The following is an 18349-nucleotide window of genomic DNA, read 5'->3' as shown; positions in this document are numbered from 1 at the left end:
AATATTTGGGAGCCAATCTACGATCTCCAGTTGTTAATATTTTTCTTATTCATGAAAAAGCAGTGGTGTGTGTATGTTTACAACTATTGAAGTACTGTGCAAATGAGTTAAAAACAAGTGTCAGTTTACATTAAAATTGATTTTTCATCAAATTTTTACCTGACTATCCTAAGTATTCATTTTACAAAGGAAAGTGCTTTGGAAATAACTGTTTTCAAAGGAGGAGGAAGGAAAAGCTGTGTGAGCTTTCTTGAAAATGAAAGGTGATGTGACAGACCCCTTGGGGAAATTAGACTGACAGTGAGGAAATACATCGTACCTTCATCTCTGCTACTAATTAACCCTTTTCTTTTAGTTAATTCTGAACATTGAATGTTTCCCCAAGTGGATCTGAATGTGATTAGCATAGGAAAGTATTTCTGGCATGGGCCAATTCAGGTCGTGATTCTTTTCGAGGCATATTATTTGACTGATTATTTTACTAGGGTTCTACTTTCTTAGGAGGAGGCCCCTAGAGAATTATTTTTTGTTTTTGTTTTTTTTTTTTTTTTGAAAGACATATTGTTAGGTGGAATTCTACTCTTTGCCAATAACCCCTACCCATACTTTCTCTGTAGGAACCTTTGGAGCCTGGAAGAGGTAGGTAGATACCCGGTACCTGGTAACAGTTTTTTGGCATTTGTTTAAAGCTGCCGGTGATCTCAGTGGGAGGTTGCTATGACAATTTGCAAACCGCAGAGGCGGTGGAACTCTGCGGGAGGTGCCTCTCTTCCCATTAAAGTCTACACTAGTTGAGGCCTGCAGCCTGGGTCCAGCCAGGGGGCCTGAAGACATTCTGGCAGGGCTGAACCGAAGGAACCCAGAGGACTTTGCGAACCAGGCACCTCTCGGAAAGTGCAAAGCATAAACTTTCGGCCTTGGCATTCAGGATCTGTCCGACTTCTCCACCCCATTCACCTCCCCCCTCCCCCCCAGTAGTTTGCAGAGGCAAAAGCTGTGACCTCTAGGACAAAGGCACACAGTACCACGCACAGAGGAGGCGCAGGTGTGAGATAAGGAAGCAATCATGTTGGTCTCCCAGGGAAGAAAAAGGCTGTGTAGATGGCTAATGAAAAGGGCACCGAAATCCTCCACGTGTCTTCGAAGGGGAATGAAAGATCTTCTGGGAGGATGAAAGGAATTAGACGTGTCGCTCTCAGGCAGCAAGAGAGCTGAAAGGAAGGTGTGTCTCTCCCAGCGGCCACACAGGGGAAAGGCTCCGAGTTGTAAGGAAATGGGAGGTGTCTCCGATGTTTATTTTTGCCTAGCAACCCGCAGCCAACTGCTTCCCCCAGCTGCTGTCCACACGCGCCTCTCGGCCTCCCCGGGTCCTAGCGACTAGGAGAGCGGTCACTCGGTGTCAGTAAATCCAGGAGTGTGTGTGTGACTGGTGGGCAGCCCCTCCTTGCCCATGCTCGGCTGTCACCTAGCTCAGCGACCGTCCCCTCCCTGGGCCTGACGCTCCGAGGTGACCCTGGCACAACTAAGTTATCTACATGACACACTGGGGGACGGTGAGGTGTTGAGGTCCCGGGGGCCGGCGGGGGGGGGCGGTATTGTTTGTGAGCAGCCATTCGAAGCCGCCAGTGGGCTCGTGTTTGGGGGGGGCGCTTGTTAGGGGAGGGGTCTCTGCAGCGATTTCGGTAGGAGGGCAGCTATGGTAGGTTGCGCTGTCTGGCACTGGAGGGGCGTCGCAGGCCTGGAGGGGAAACGATCGTGCGGGGGGGGGGGGGGGGAAGGGAGGAGAACCGAAGGATTTGGGGAGGGGGGTGCGGGGAAGAGCAGAGCAGATGGCCGGAGGCGGGGCAGGCGGAGTGCGGCCGGGGGCTGCAGAGTTTTCCCGGGGAGCCGAGGGGCGGCTCTGCAGAGAATCGGAAGGCGGGGAGGGGCTCCCCAGAGTAGCCGGGAGGGGGATGGGGCGTCGGTGAGCGCGTGTGGCCCGGGCCCCGGCGTGGGTGGGTGGGTGGGGGTGGGGGGAGGCGAGGGCGTGGCCTGCGCGCGGGGGCGGGGCTGTCCTCCTCCCGGGTCGGGGCCGGGCGCTGTGTGTGTGTGTGTGTGTGTGTGTGTGTGTGTGTGTGTGTGTGTTCGCGCGCGAGTGCGCGTGCGCGCGCGGGCCCGGGAGGAGGCTCCCGAGCCAGGCGGTCCTCGCGGCGCAGCCCGCCGCCGCTCCCCGCGCCCCTATGTGAGGGAATCGGGGAGGCCCCGTGGCGCGCAGGGGAGGGCGAGGCATGTGCACGGGCCGGGGGTTGCTGCAGCCGCCCGAGGACGAGGAGGACGGCGGCGGCGAGGAGGAGAGCGGGGGGCTGGCGGCGGCGGCGGGCCCGGGCCGGGGGGATGCAGCGCGCTGTGTGTGTCTGGCTGTAGCTGACCCGAGGCGGCGAGGGAGCGCCGGAGACCCGCAGGAGGGACGTCCGGGCGGCGGCGGCGGCGGCCGCTGCAAGAAGTAGCAGCGGGACCGGCGACGGAGACGGCAGCCTGGAAATGCATTTTCCTCTTCAGCGGCCATGTTAACCAGGAAACCTTCGGCCGCCGCTCCCGCCGCCTACCCGACCGGTAAGGAAGGCCGGGTTCCCGCATCGATCCCCCCGCCCGCCCTCCGCCTGGCCCGTCGGTGCCCGCGGGGCCTCCTCCGGCCTCGCCTGGCGGCGGGTGGGGGTGGGGGGACCGCCGTCTGCGGGACCTCGAACAAAGTCGGCGGGGCGGTACGCGGGAGCTGCGGGTGCTCATTGTTGCACGCGGGCCCAGGGCGGCCCCGCGGGGAGCCCTTCTCCCCGAGCTTGCTTCCCCCTCGGGTCCCGAGCCTGGCGACGCCGCGGCGCCCTCCTCTGCTTCCCCCCCACACCCCCAAATCTCTCTCCTACTCAGCTTGCAACGTGGGCCGAGTAACCCCGGCCCCGCCTGGGCTTCCGCGCCGGGTGGCGAACTCGCGCGCCGGGGCCCGACTTAACTTTGCAGCTGCCGGAGCCCCGCCCGGGGGTGGTGGGGGGGTGCGCGCCCGGGAGCCCCGACGCCCCCCGCTCGCCCTGCGGCAGCGCGCGCGGCGCTCCCTCCGCCTTCTCCCGGGAGCGGGGGGCTTCGCTGCCCATCGGGGTGTCGGGGGGAGGATCTGGGTGGCTCCCCCCTCCCCGCACACCCCTCCTTTGACCCTCTTTTGTCTCCTCTCGTGCGTGTGACTCTCAGGCCGAGGAGGGGACAGTGCCATTCGCCAGCTTCAAGCTTCTCCGGGGCTCGGTGCGGGGGCCACCAGGAGCGGAGTGGGGACCGGCCCGTCCTCCCCCATCGGCCTGCCACCTCTCCGGGCCAGCAACGCTGCAGCCGCAGCCCTCACGGTGAGACCCAGCCCGCGGGAAGGCTGGGCTGGGGGCAGTCCGTAGAACCGTGGGGAGGGGGGAAGGAAGGGGGGGTGTGGGAACGTGGAGCCTAAGCCAGAAACCCCCCAGACTTGGGGTGGTGATGCCGGGCCGGGAGGAGAGAGGGCGAAGTGCAGACAGTTCCACGCCCCTGGCCAGGATCCTGTCCTCCCTCGACGCCGCCCTCTGTAACTTGGGCGAACCCAAAGCTGCAGCCACAAAGGAAGATTCGTGGCGTGGGCCCCTCATTTCCCCTCCGGAGCCCGCCCACCCCTGAGCTCCTCTTCCTTGGGACTTCCTCTTTACCACTTTTCTTCCCTCTTTCTCTCCCTCCCACCCTCTTCTTTTTTTCTTTCTTTTTTTTTCCACCCTAGCTTCCTAGAGCTCCCAGCCCGGTAAACACCCTCCTCCCCCCCATCCCGTGGGTAGTAAGTATTTATAGAAACAGATCTGTGTTAGGGGACAGCCAGGCCGCCCTGCCCGGAAAATCGATCCCCAAAAGAGTCTTTTAAGGCCTGGCTTCGGCCTGTAGGGAGCACCGCCAATTGTCCCCCGCGTGTGTAAGCATGTTTTATGAGGGCTACAGGTTTGAGCACAGCAGAAATTGTAATTAACATGAACAAAAATAAGAGCCACAGCAGCAGTCAAAACAAGCCACCCCTGCAGGAATCTGTAGTTGGATATTATTCAGAAGGAAAGGGCCAGCTTCGCTTTGTAGGTGGCCAGCAAGGGAAGGGCACCTGGCAGGTGCTGTGGTCTTCCCTAGAGAGCCCAGCATGGAGCTGGTGGCTGCAGAGATTGGCAGGTGAGCTTATCTTGGCTCCCAGGGACTACCCTTGCCTGGTGCCCATCAGCCTAAAGGAGGTAGGTGGTCAGGGGCATAATGGATAGTTTCCAAGGTTTCTTTTATATCTCAAATCTTTCACAGGACGCCCCTTAGATGGTTCTGTGGGAGAGATGCTTGCTAGAGATAGGGTTTTGTGGGCCAAGAGAGAGTTGAACTCTTACAGAAAAGACCATTTGTATGTAGCCTGTAAGGGAGTGTTCCTGGGGGGTGGGGGTGGGGTTCACTTGTTCCCTAGAAACTTGTTTGTCAGAGGAGAATTTATGTGAGGATGTCTAGACTGTAGTTGTGCCTGTTGGACCTGGGGAGGTGTAGACAGTTTTCTTAGAAAATGTTCTTTCATCGTTCTTTTTTCTTGACACATCTAGTCCTAGGGGCTAGGAATTTATTACACAGAAATTAATGTGGGTTGATGAAAGGGAGAGAGTGTGCAGGTAGGATGGATGATTTTGTGTATTGCTGATTATGTTCTCTTCACAGTGATATAGTTGAGTAACTGCTATTGGTTTTAGGAGTCATGATTTTTTTGTTTTTTTGGTTTGGTTTGGTTTAGACTCATCTGACAGTTTGGAAAATATAACATCCAGTTTTTTTCCATGTGTTGATGTAATCACATGACATGATGTGAACTGGGAAAGAAGTATTTGGTTTGCATCTGGCTTACAATTTTGTAAGGAAAGGGGTTACTTGATCAGAGGCTCTGTGCAATTGAAATATGTAATGAAATTAGAGAAAACAAAAGTTTCCAATGGAGGGGATAGCCTGTGTATGGTGTGTCAGAGAGGGAAAGAAGTGCATGTTTTCTCAGTACTTCTAATGATGGGTGCTGGTGTTTTGCTGTGGCATGTGTCAGATTTACCTGTGTTAAGTGTAAACTTCAGTGTGCTGTTGATCATTAGATGCTTGGTTTTGAAAGTGGGAATTTGGGTTTCAGGTGTTGTTTAGTTTTGATTTCAGAGAACAGGCAAGTTTGGCACACACAGAGTTTATCTGGTTCTGCTCCTTCCTTTTTAGATGACGATGCCAAACTCCACAAGTTAGCTGCTTGGTGAGGAGTCCCTAGTCAACACAGAGTAATGCATATTAATAACCCCACACACTCCTGGAGTCTGGTTTTAATAAACTACCTGGCATGACTGATTCTAGGAATTGTATTAGCTTTATTATAAATGCAGGAACTATCACAGATTCATATTCTCATAGGTCTGTCTGCTCTTACAAGGTTTTACATTATAATTCTAGAGCATCTACACCTGGGAAGAACTGTTGTTGAATGAGTGCAGAGAAATGATCATTACAGAGAGGAGAGAAAAATGATCTTTTCAGAGGAACATATCCATATTTTCCCTTGTAAATGATATAGTGGGAAGGTAAATATGTGATTAGGAAGATTATCAGCTTTGGAATTTCCCACTTCCCTTTCTTTTCTGCCCCTGAGTATCTTTAGTCACTTAGTTTATTTCTGTTTGTCCTAAAATTATACCTAATAAATATCTTGGTTCCTGTTAAGTTTTTTTTCTGTTAATGTCATGTGGGAAATATTAATATACTAACTTTTTAAAATTCTGGACTATTAATATTTGCATTACTTTTCTCAACTTCCAATGTTTAAAGCACTCTATAGTTATAAATTTTACCCTTATAAAATAATTACAATTAAAGATGTAAAGTTAATATTTTTAAAAGTAGTATTATTTTAAAGAAAAAAAAGTAGACATCTGACTTAGGGCCTATCAGCTTAAGTTGTGGTGTTTCTGGACTCACTTTTATTACTGTAACACTACATAATATTCCTAAGATGACTTCAAAGAAGTATTAAAACACCCAGAAGTAGCAGCACTTGTTTTCTGTTAGATTCAAAGTACCAAGCTCATGAAACTGTTAATTTCACATAAGTTTTAATACTAGGTCTTTTATGGTCAGAAGAGGCTTTTGTAGGTGTCTCTGTTTTAGCCTTTATCCATCCAATTTGAGGGTGTTTAGATCATTACATTAATTCATCTGCTGTATAATTTAAATGTGACACACAGTGTTAGACATTAGCAAACAGGAATAAGTCATAATCTCTGATTCCAAGAGGCTTGAGTGAGAGTGAAAGGCTATAATATTCAATATCCTTAAGTTTGTGATGTGGATATATACATATATGTGTCATATGTATGATATATATACATATATATGTATACATATATATACGTCATATATATATATATATATATATATATATATATCTATATATATATATATAGATATATATATATCTCCTGGAAATTCCGGCTTTTCTGGTTCCCCTCCTTGTAAATTTTGTTTGTTTCATAGAAGAATTAATCATGCTTTTCAGTTTGGTTGTGAGTTCAGAGTCCTGCAATGCTGTAGATTCAAAGTCCTTTTTTTCTTTTCACTAGAGCTCTCAAATGATTCTCATTATTTTGTTTGGGGTTGCAGTGCTTCACATTCCTCTGGCATCCTTGTTCGCTCATGTTTGGAGCCTCTACTACTTAAGCCATACCTACAATCTGACATTTTGCTGGTTGATTGAAGATGGTGGCAAGTGTATTCTTTTGCCCTAGGCTTGCTTCAAACCTTAGTTCTCCAAGTCCTAGCCTCCTGAGAGTGAGGATTACAAGCATAAGCCACTGCTATTCCTCTTCAAGTGACTTGAATATCTAGAAAGTGTAAAGATCCACATGTGGCTCTTATGTATTTAGTCTCTGTTTCTGCTGTAGGTGCTTTTTAACTCACTGCCCTTTACCTCTAAATCTCTGCCAGTGTACCAATGTACTGCAAGCCTAATGTCTTGTGACTTAGGGCACCAGGGACATTTTTCAACACCCTGAATGTTGACTTTATGTTTTATTTTGAAGGTACAAAAAATACCCCTTAACTGCAAGAGAGTTAAGGACTGTCATGTGTGCTCCTATTCACTAAATAACCATTGAATATTTACTATAGTTCATAGGGACTTCAAAAGTATAGAGGGGACCCTGCCCTGGAATTGTTCTCAGCCAGGTGGATGAAATTGATGTTAAAACAATTATAGTAAAATGTAGTAAATATCAGTGATATTTCAGTGTACTACAAATGCAGAAGTAGGTGTGTCATGGATCAGAGGAGGTAAGAGTTGAACCAGGCTGGCACTGAAGAGTGAGTTGAACTTATCATTTAGATGGTAATAGGAAAGACATTCCAGGAAGCATTTGGAAAGAATGATACATAGCTCTCACTTGCTAAGTATGATACTAAACACTTCATACATACTGCCTTTTAATCCTCCTTAGAGCCCTACTAAAGAAGCTTTCTTATGTTTTCTTTTCTTTTTTTTTCTTTTCTTGAAAAACAGGACAATAAATAAATTGCCGATGGTCACACCATTGTTAATGAATGTTATTGGACATTCATATCATATGTATTGAACGGAAAACCTCTGGGCTTCTATGATGTGACCTCATCAGAAATAGTTGTCTAAAAGAGCATGGTGTTTCCACAGGCCTTAGGGGAATTCAGCTTCCTTTTTGGAGAGAAGGGTAAGAGTGGTAGGTGAGATTGAAAGGGCCCAGGTAATTTAGGCTTTACATTAGAACCTTGTGTCCTTACTGGGAAGTTTTTGCATTAGTTGAGAAAATGGAGTGCATCTTTGGTCCATGAACAGAAGCATGAGCAGTCTCACATTGAGATTTGTAAGCTGGTACTCTAGAAACATGTTGGGAAGAAATTTGAAGAATTCTAGGTTCCAAAGCAGTGTTTTGAGGCCATTTCAGTGTGCCCAAATGACAGGAGTGTAAGGTGGAAATGATGACCTGAGTGGATAGACAATCAGGAGGCTTTGGGGTGATTTGGGAAGGTGAGGGAGATGTTGAGAGGTTATTCCAGGTAACTAGTGCCAAGGACTCACAGGTCTACACAACTAGAGTATATGTATGTTGAGGGGAATTCTTCTGTTTAACAAAAATTGAAGCATATGAGAGGAGGTAACCATATGATAGAAAAATCTTGAGTGTGAATTTCCTCTTGGAGAGGGCTCTGATTAGCCATAAGCATGTATCTTAAACCTAGCAGACATGGATTCTGAGGGTCAACTATAGGATTCTGCCAATTCATTTCATGCATGGTACTGAAACTTTGGTTCACGTCTGGATCACTGTGGAAGGATTGTGGGGATTAAAAAAAAAAAAAAGCAAATGAGAGAGATTGATGCTTGACCCTACCTAAGGGCAAGTGAACTAATAGTTGATGTGGCAAAAAGAGACCAAGGGAAGATAGAGAGAGAGATGGTCCAGGGTTTTTTTGGGGGGGAGGGGGAGGGGTAACTTCTCTCATTCTGGTTATATTTGATATCATTTTTTTTCTTTTTTTAAATTTTATTTTATTGTAAAGATGCTATACAGAGGGGTTACAATATGAGTAAAGCAATGAGTACATTTCTTTTTTTTTTTAATTGTGAAAATACCGTACGGAGGGGTTACAATTACATAGGCAAGGTAATGAGTGCATTTCTTATCAAGTGTTGTTGCCTCCTCCTTTGTTTCCCCTTCCCATCCCTTCCTATCTCATTTTTTAATTGTGAAAAAAAAAAATCTTGCTGTAGTAAAACTCACAGTGAATTTATCATGTTAAAAGTTTTGCTTAGTTATCATTTTAGGAATCCTTACAGCCTTAGCTTTGTCTTTAATGAAACTTGATTCTTTCTATAGCATGTATACAAGAACATTGGTTTTATTCTTCCAAAATAACCTCTATCCTGGCCTGAAGAAAACAGTTCTTCAGGAGACATGTATTTCAAATTTCAGGTCCTTTTTTTTCCCCTGGGATTTAAAAAACTAATAGGAATATAGAAGATGAGGCTTGGGAAGAAAAACACTGAACAAGCCTTCAACCATTTTTATATATACTTAAAACATTCCTAATACATCTTTTAGTATATTTTAGCCTAGCATGAAGATGAATAACCTGTCCAGCTATCTTAATAAAATATAAGGTCACCTAGCTTAGAGCATTATCTATGACTTAAAAGAGCCCAACTAAAAAATCTAAAAATCTCTGAGAAATAAAAGTCCCAAGTCTATGAAGTCATAGACAGGCCCAAGTACTAGCTTCAACTTTGTTTTAGAAGTGGAAAGAAACCTCATTCTAAAGATGGTCATTATACCTGTTACGTGTCAGTTAAAATGTGGGTTTCATCTGCTAGTAGGAAGGATTTAGAATTTCATTTTACAATTCAAGTATTCTCAAACCATTTCTCAAATTACTGTGCTATTTCCACAGCAAACTTTTCTTCTTCTTCACTTTTCTCTGAGAGGTAGGGAGTTTAGTAAAGGATAACAGAAAAAATAAGCAAAATGGTGACACAGGACTTTAACTAGTTATGTCCTAAGCTTTTGAAAGTCAGGGTACATTGCCCCTGTGTGGCTAAACTGACGTTAATATTAAATAAATGAGATGAATTGTGAATGATACATTGATCTTTGGTATGTCACGTAAAAATTGCATAGTACGCTGCTTAGAGGAAAGAAAAGGAGTTTTTGGCTTACCCTGTCTGTTTTATTTGGACAGCAGGGATGGTGTTCAGGGATGGTGTTTGTGTCTGAAATAGAAATTGCTTCTTTGTATTCTTTATAGGAAAGTAGAGCATCCCAGAAGCCTCTGTCTCAAAAGATTGCTGAGCCCTAGACAGAAAGAAGGCCCCAGTAGTGTGGTGGTTGCTTGGTTTGTTGGGCTGAGTGGCCTTAAATGGTCATTATAGTCAGTAACTCCCAGAAACTTTTAAAAATAGGTTAGAGGTTTACAAGATAACTATAGTGCATGTCCACATGGGGATCTTTTGAGGCTAAAAGCACATTGTAACTTCAGCACTGGGTCTTGTATATGTTCCTGGGTTTAATCAGTTTTTCAGGGAAGAGAAAGATGCTGGTGAGAAGGTGTTTGCAGAATGGGTCTACATATTGGAGAAAGAGTACACAAGACAGGGATGGTCCATGTCCTCATGTTGATAAAAGTACCAAATGAGGTATGGAAGGTGCTGACAGTGGGTGTGGGGAACAGTGTTAGATTCTTCCTGCATCCTGTTCTATTTTTATCTTAAATGTAGATTGGGTGGCACACCCATGATGTACCAGGCCTGGAACTAAATACTAGGGATAGGATAATGACCAAGACACATTGGTCTCAGCCTCCATGGAGAACGAATCCTTAAGGATCCTGGTTATATACAGCAAACTTACTTGTCTGTCAGATGTGGCCTGTGCTTCCTAGGCTTACTCTTGTCTTTATTGAATCAGTCTGTCAGCGTGGTATTCATTCTCTCAGCCAGGCATTCGTGGGGTCTTTCTTGGGTGACCACTTTCACTTTGTAAAACTATTTCTGGTTATGGAATCAAACCAAATTGGATTTTGTAAAGTTGAGGGTGAGGCCTGACTTACAAAGTCACATTTGAACCAGGCAGGCAGACCTCTTCTGTTCTACTCACATGTCCTGTCTGAATTTCAGATTGGTGGCAGTAAGCACACAATGAATGATCACCTGCATGTCAGCAGCCACGGCCAGATCCAGGTTCAGCAGTTGTTTGAGGATAATAGTAACAAGAGGACAGTGCTCACCACACAACCAAATGGGCTTACGACGGTGGGCAAGACAGGCTTGCCCGTGGTGTCAGAGCGGCAGCTCGAGAGCATTCACAGGCGGCAGGGGAGCTCCACCTCTCTGAAGTCTCTGGAAAGCATGGGGAAGGTGAAAGCTACCCCCATGACACCTGAACAAGCAATGAAGCAATACATGCAAAAACTAACGGCCTTTGAACACCACGAGATTTTCAGCTACCCTGAGATATACTTCTTGGGTCCAAATGCAAAGAAGCGGCAGGGCATGACAGGTGGACCCAACAATGGTGGCTATGACGATGACCAGGGATCATATGTACAGGTGCCCCATGATCATGTGGCTTACAGGTACGAAGTCCTCAAGGTCATCGGGAAGGGGAGTTTTGGGCAAGTGGTCAAGGCCTATGACCATAAAGTCCACCAGCATGTGGCCCTGAAGATGGTGCGAAATGAGAAACGCTTCCACCGACAGGCAGCGGAGGAGATTCGAATTCTGGAACATCTGCGGAAGCAAGACAAGGACAACACCATGAACGTCATCCACATGCTGGAGAATTTCACCTTCCGAAACCACATCTGCCTGACATTTGAGCTGCTGAGCATGAACCTCTATGAGCTCATCAAGAAGAATAAATTCCAGGGCTTTAGCCTGCCTTTGGTCCGGAAATTTGCCCACTCGATTCTACAGTGCTTGGATGCTTTGCACAAAAATAGAATAATTCACTGTGATCTTAAACCCGAGAACATTTTGTTAAAGCAGCAGGGTAGAAGCAGTATTAAGGTGATTGATTTTGGCTCCAGTTGTTATGAGCATCAGCGTGTCTACACTTACATCCAGTCGCGCTTTTACCGGGCTCCGGAGGTGATCCTTGGGGCCAGGTATGGCATGCCCATTGATATGTGGAGCCTGGGCTGCATTTTAGCAGAGCTCCTTACGGGTTACCCACTCTTGCCTGGGGAAGATGAAGGAGACCAGCTGGCCTGTATGATCGAACTGTTGGGCATGCCCTCCCAGAAACTCCTGGACGCGTCCAAAAGAGCCAAAAATTTTGTGAGCTCCAAGGGTTATCCCCGCTATTGCACTGTCACGACTCTGTCAGATGGCTCTGTGGTCCTCAACGGAGGCCGTTCCCGGAGAGGGAAACTGAGGGGCCCACCAGAGAGCAGAGAGTGGGGGAACGCACTGAAGGGATGTGATGATCCTCTTTTCCTTGACTTCTTAAAACAGTGTTTAGAATGGGATCCTGCAGTACGTATGACCCCAGGCCAGGCATTAAGGCACCCCTGGCTCCGGAGGAGGTTGCCAAAGCCTCCAACCGGGGAGAAGACATCAGTGAAAAGGATACCGGAGAGCACTGGTGCTATCACGTCGATTTCCAAGTTACCTCCACCTTCCAGCTCAGCTTCCAAACTGAGGACGAATTTGGCACAAATGACAGATGCCAATGGGAATATTCAGCAGAGGACAGTGTTGCCAAAACTCGTTAGCTGAGCTCCAGTCCCCTGATGCTGGTAATCTGAAAGATACGACATAGCTGAGCCTTACTGGGTTGAAAGGAGTAGCTCAGCCCTGTTTTTATTTGCTCAATAACTCGACTCATTTGTATCTTTTCAGCACTTAATTTTGATGTAAGACAGTCGTTTGTTTTGTTTTTATAAAATACATGGGGACAATGCTTTAAGTTTTTATACTTTCTGAAACCGTTTTTCTTTGTGTGTGTGTGTGTGTGCGCGTGTGCGTGTGCGTGTGTGTGTGTGTGTGTGTGTTCAAAAAGTACGATGAGCCTTACTGTATTTAGTGTGGCAGAGAAATAACATCAGTGGCAGGCCATTGGTTACTACATCACTGCCGTGCTTTTACAGATTGGTCAGACATTCACTATGTTTCCATGGTTCATATACTCCCCTGGGAGGTGGCCCTGTAAGGCCCTCCTGGTCTCTCCATGTATCAGTTTTGTGCACAGGTTTAGCATGTCTTGCTGCCATCTTCCAAGAATTAAGTCTGGGTGTTGGTGGCAGTTAGGGGGGAGAATGGTCAAAGTGAAAATGATGTGCTAACAAAAACCACACCCTAAGATCCCCAGCGTTTAAATTGCCCACTTAGCAGTCTGACACTCTAAAAACTAGCAGAGCAGCATTTAGTGGACAAATAGAAATGGAAATGTGTGTGTGTCCAAATTTTCTAATAGGATTGGCAAGCTGTTTTTGCAAGAAGCGTCCTATCACAGAATTGGTTTTGCACCTAATTTTAGACATGTACTCCACGATGGTTCCTTCCTTCTCCTTGCTCTTCTCTCTGTTCCCCTTTTACTGCATATCTGCTGCCCACGTTTAGTTTGCCTTCTTCCTTTGGCGATATATCCCAGACTGTTAACACCGAAAGAGACATTTCGGCTGTGATTGTGACCATCCTTTCATACTCCAATTTTTAAAAAAGGATAGCAGCCTAGCTACTTAAGAGTTTCCATAGTTCCAAAGAAGAAAGACTTAGCAGATTAGAGTGAAATCACACTTTTTAGGTGCCACTGTAAGGTTCTCTTAGCCCGGGAAAGTAACTCTTTCTTTAAAAAGAAAGATGGTTGAAAAATCCTCTTGGTGAGCTGAAGTTACCTTGGCCATTCAGTAAGGCCAGGTTTAACAACACCTTGAAAAGAGGAGAAGTTCAACTGCAAGTTAAATGGTTTGACTTACCCTTTTTATCATTAGAAGAATCATGGAAATTGCATTCCTCTATTTTATTTTACTTTCTTTTGGATTGCACTGACTGTTTTATGTGGAAATGACACTTTACCTGGAAAAGTTAACTGAGAGTTAGTTAGGTAAAAGAATATTTTCTTCTCTGAATAATGCTTATTTTCACAGTGAAATTTTCAGTATTTTATCACTAAGGTATGAACAGTGAAGTATATCAATATCAAGGCACGTGGAAAAAGTTCTTTAGTATGTGCAATTTAATATAGAAAGATTTCTGCCTGTTTGGATAATGGGTTTGGGGTAGTATAAATTAGGATAAATAATCTTTTATATGCACAGATATTATTGTATTGCCTGTGAACTGATTTACAAGTACTTAAGGCACGGTCCCCAGTGAGGCCAAGAAAGTTTCCGGTTAAGTTCTTTGAATATTAATTCTACAGTTTCTCTTATTTTAAAAAAATAATGTCATTTACAACAAAACATTTTACTTCTCTTGAGACCTTGCCAGTTGATGGTAGAAAAATATGCTCAGGAAATATTTCAGATATTTGCCAAAAAAAAATAACCCAGTAATAAGGTTAACTTATTGATAAGATAGTGATGTCGCTACTTGCTTTAAGGGTGTCACTGATAAATTAATTTGTACTTCTGTATTTAGAAATTGTAGCTAATTTCCCTTAGTCAAATTCTTTAGCATATTGTACACGTTGCTCTGTAACCCTTGAAAGTGCAATAATGTTAGTAAATTACATTTTAAGTAATGCTCATGTGACAATACCCCCATCAGTGGCTTAGAGGACTTACCATTTGTGTATTTATTCAAACTTCAGCTTAAAAGCATAACATTCATAAACCTTAGTTTGGTGGTGGTGTAAAACCACGAACCTCTTTATGATGGTTATTTTCTTTAGATCATTAAAATAAAACCGTATGAAAAGCTATTTTCTCCTTATGAAGCTCCTCCTCCATCTCCACTCTCATTTGCACATGTAAGTTTAAATCTATGAACCTGAGCCTGCCATTACCAACTTCTCTGTAACATGGTACATGTGAAAATGTATAAGTGGTCTAATCCTGCTTTACTTTCCCCTTCCACACAAAACTGGTTCCTAAGATGCCAGCAATGCATTTGTGTCTGTCTTTATTCACAAATGTGACCGGAAACTTTGAAGCCAAACTATAATGTGCAGTGCTATGGGGCTTAAAAAAAATTTTTTTTTTTTTTTGTCCAACTACAGTACAATATCCGTTAGTCACAAAAGCCCCATGTTTTAGCATTTAGTAATAAACTGCTTTTTCAAGTTTCAAGTTTGATTATAATGTCAAAAACAAAAAAAAAATGTGGCATCTTGTTGACTTTTAAAAAGTAAATAAAGGGCTCTGATAGGCTAGTAGGAGTTGGCTTGGAAGCAGTCTCACAGGTTCCCATTGTCTAGGGATGTCTGAGCTGTTTTCAGACTTAAGAATGGCACCGCGTCGTCTTGTCTTTGGTTGCAGTCTCATCTGGCTCCATTTCTTGCACACCAGAGTGCTCATTACCACATAAGTGTGTGTCGCTACAGCAGTGGAACAGCAGTGATGCAAGACAGTGTAGATTAACAGTAGAAGAGAAATTGTGCCCTTAGTGTTAACAATGTGCCTTTTGTTCTGAATGCCATGTTGTGGGGCATGCATTGTTTGGCCTCTTTAACTGTTTGAATACTAGGTAGGAAGGATGGAACCCACCTCTGCAAAGATACATCTGTCTTAAATATCTAGTTACAGGCCTTAATAGAAACCATAAGGCGTGAATTTCATCGTCAGGCGCTGAATGAGGGAATTCCTGTGTTTAAGGGGTTAAAGATTGTCTTTATTGTATCTCAACATCAGACTGATTTTTTAAAAGATATTTTTTGTTATGCTAACACTAGACAAAAATCAACTGTATTTGTAAAAATTTACCTCAAACCATTTAATTTTATAGTGTGATTAATCCCAGGGCATTTGGTATGAACCAAAGTGCATTCCTTTTATATGTGCCTGGCTTCTAGTAAGGATGGCCAGGGATTTTTACAACTTGGGTGCAAGGCACTTAAGCCACTTTTAAACTTAATAGGTGGTTTGAAGTCATGTTAAATGACTCCATCAGAATGTTCAAAAAACACTTTCGGCATCAGTAGCATTGGGCCATATTGGAATCTTAAAAAAGTGTGAGTTATTTTAAAGAGAGCATTCATTTTTTTTTTTGTACTTTTTTTCATGTAGAATATTTCTGGTAAGCAGAAGACTTAAAAAAAAAAAACAAACGGATTTGGTTGGTAAAGGTTTTAATATTGCCCAACATAATGCTGTGGTAGCATTAAAAAAAAAAGTATTTGTGAACTCTTTGTTTCTTAGGGGCTTGTACATCTCTCTGCTATGGACATAGATAAAATTAATTGTAATTATACTCAGCTCAACTGCTACAGTTATGTCTAGGCAGTAGCTTGAGTTTCTATCGAGCAACAACTTAGACACGTGACTGTAATATGCTGCAACTGTGTGTACTGAAAATATGTGAAAATGGTTGAATGTGGACTGTGTATATATGTATGTAAAAATTTTTGTGAGATGCTGCTGTCGCCACTTAACATAAAATATGTTCTAGTGGATTTTAATCCTAGTGGCCAGTTCTATGATACTGTATGTATTGTACAGCTGCTGACAGGAGTAAGACTGTTTAGTGAATATTTGTTAAATTTTATTGTTGTGGCCAGAGATAATTTCAGAATAAAATTTTAATGTCCTACCTTACTTTTCTCCCCTGTTCTAACTATAATTTAACTCCTCATCTATTTCCTGTATTATCCTTGGTCTGTCAGCCTGGAGAAAATGGACATGCCAAATGGACAAGTTTGGCACCAGTGGCTTGAAAAGTTTAAAGTAATCCATTCTCTTAGTTAGTTCATCAGCAGTAACTTATTAGTTCAAGGTAAATACATAAATACCAAGTTCAAAAACACTAAGGTTTTAGAGGACAGCTCCTGCTTTCCTCAGGCTACTCTATTTGCCTTTAATGTTTCCATGTTAACTTGCTTTATATGGTATCTGCCATGCTCTATCATGCTAGGACTTGCAGACCTCTTTTTTAACTTGGAAGGTGGTCCTACAGCTAGCAGTGCAGAGTCTGTCAGTTCTTCCCCTCTCGTTTCCATTCCTTCCTGGGCACAAACTCTGGCCAGTTAACACTCTGTGACCACGCAAGCTTTTTAATGTGTATGCCTTTGCAGGTTCTGTACTTCTGTGTACTCTATGGTTCACATTTGAGAGTTTTCCTGTGCTATCATAACTGAATCAAGAAATGAGGCCTGTGAGGTTCAACTAGCTCCTGGTATGTCAAGTTCAGTTAACACCAAGTTAAGAGTTTTCCTATTGATGATGGCAAGCAGATGCTCTGGTAATTTGTCAGATGTAGGGATATAATGAAGACAAGAATTTCCTTCATGTGGGAAGAATTACCTCACATTTTAATTTACATCTTTCCTGCTACCAACAGCCAAGGAAATACCTTAGTGTAGTGTCCTACATCAATGGTATGATTTGCTAAAGCAAGAAAATACCTAAGAGTTCCAAAGCCTAACTTTTGTCTTGACAAGACTATGCTATATATAGACTTCCATTTTGACTTCTCAAAGTTCATATGCAGTGTAAAACAGATGAGACTACTAACCAGCCAACCAAAGTTAAGAGGATATTTTCATTAATTTCTAAGGTGGAAAGGTGGCACTAAAGCAGCAATTTGATTTATATTATCCAGACCAGACTATGACAAAATGTACTTGCCCACTCATTCTCTATTTATTAAATCTTTCAAAACTTTTTCTTGGATTAATTGGTGTTACATTCTGCTTGAATCTCTTTAATCACTTTTCTTTTAGAACCAACAATACAAGTATATCTTGGAAATTTCCGAAGTTGCCTTCAAACCATCCCTAGAGAATGTAACTAGGTGATATGGATACCAGTCTTTCTTTAAAAGCACTTTTCTGGTTTGGAAAGAGCATTCAGAGTGATCAGAAGAAATGATATTATGGCTTTATTTCATACTATTGTTTGCTTTTATAAAAGTTTGAATTGCACTGCATTTTCTTTGCCCGTTATACAAACACTTGTCATTGTTAATACTTGATGCTGTCCCCGACTGAAAAATCACTGCCAGTGTGTTGCCCACACATAAAAAAGTGGCATCCTCCTGCAAAATCTTTGGTTGGTTTATTTGATTTGGCTTTGCCTTACTGTTTTAGTGTTGTCTATTTTAATATCCATAATACATTTCATATATACATATGTATGTATGTGTATGAAAGTATGTATATATATATATATACATATATATGCATATATATGGGAGAGGAATGATAGTTGGCATTTTCTTGCATCTCAAGTAAGTTCAGTGAGGACACCCAAGAACTAACATTTACTTGTCTGCAAAAAGCTGACTTGAGTATTAACTAGCCATCTATAGTTAGAAGGAACAAGGATGCTTTATATCACATGTGTCAAGACAGCACTGGTCCTTACAAAGAATAGAGGTGTCCTTCACACATTGCATGGTATCCTATGAACATCAGTCCATCCTCAGATAGTCCTTGAGTTGCTATTATCCTCCCTTGGTATCTCAAGACAGACTTTCCCCAAAGTAACTTTGTATAAGCTATAATATTTGGGACCTTAGTTGTAACAGGAAGTTTCGGTCTGAAATACTAAAGGAAAATGTCTAACCACATATTGCATGATTTTAAAAATATAGACGAAAAAAATTGAGGACAAGTGTTTTTTAGTTTTTTGGCCCACATACCTTTTAGTT

At 43.7% G+C, this 18349-nt stretch overlaps 1 protein-coding gene across 1 annotated transcript; it reads left to right on the top strand.

The window, feature by feature from the left end:
- Positions 1–2157: 2157 nt before the first annotated feature.
- On the top strand, positions 2158–16296 carry Dyrk2 (dual specificity tyrosine phosphorylation regulated kinase 2). Its single transcript, XM_042698697.1, has 3 exons — positions 2158–2592; positions 3220–3368; positions 10718–16296. The coding sequence occupies exons 1-3, from the start codon at positions 2544–2546 to the stop codon at positions 12317–12319; spliced, it is 1800 nt and encodes a 599-aa protein (XP_042554631.1). The 5' UTR covers positions 2158–2543; the 3' UTR covers positions 12320–16296.
- The last annotated feature ends 2053 nt before the right edge of the window (positions 16297–18349 follow it).

This window comes from Dipodomys spectabilis, unplaced genomic scaffold (assembly GCF_019054845.1).
Source record: "Dipodomys spectabilis isolate Male_0828 unplaced genomic scaffold, ASM1905484v1 ptg000234l, whole genome shotgun sequence".
NCBI classification, from domain to species: domain Eukaryota; kingdom Metazoa; phylum Chordata; class Mammalia; order Rodentia; family Heteromyidae; genus Dipodomys; species Dipodomys spectabilis.
This window is presented reverse-complemented; position numbering and strand designations above follow the sequence as displayed.

What these genes read in the sequence shown, in the direction of transcription:
- Dyrk2 (XM_042698697.1), top strand. Translation starts at nt 2,544, where the DNA reads ATGTTAACCAGGAAACCTTCGGCCGCCGCTCCCGCCGCCTACCCGACC. An exon ending in TCCCGCCGCCTACCCGACCG is followed by an intron (nt 2,593 to 3,219) that starts GTAAGGAAGGCC and finishes TGTGACTCTCAG; the next exon opens with GCCGAGGAGGGGACAGTGCC. An exon ending in CTGCAGCCGCAGCCCTCACG is followed by an intron (nt 3,369 to 10,717) that starts GTGAGACCCAGC and finishes TCTGAATTTCAG; the next exon opens with ATTGGTGGCAGTAAGCACAC.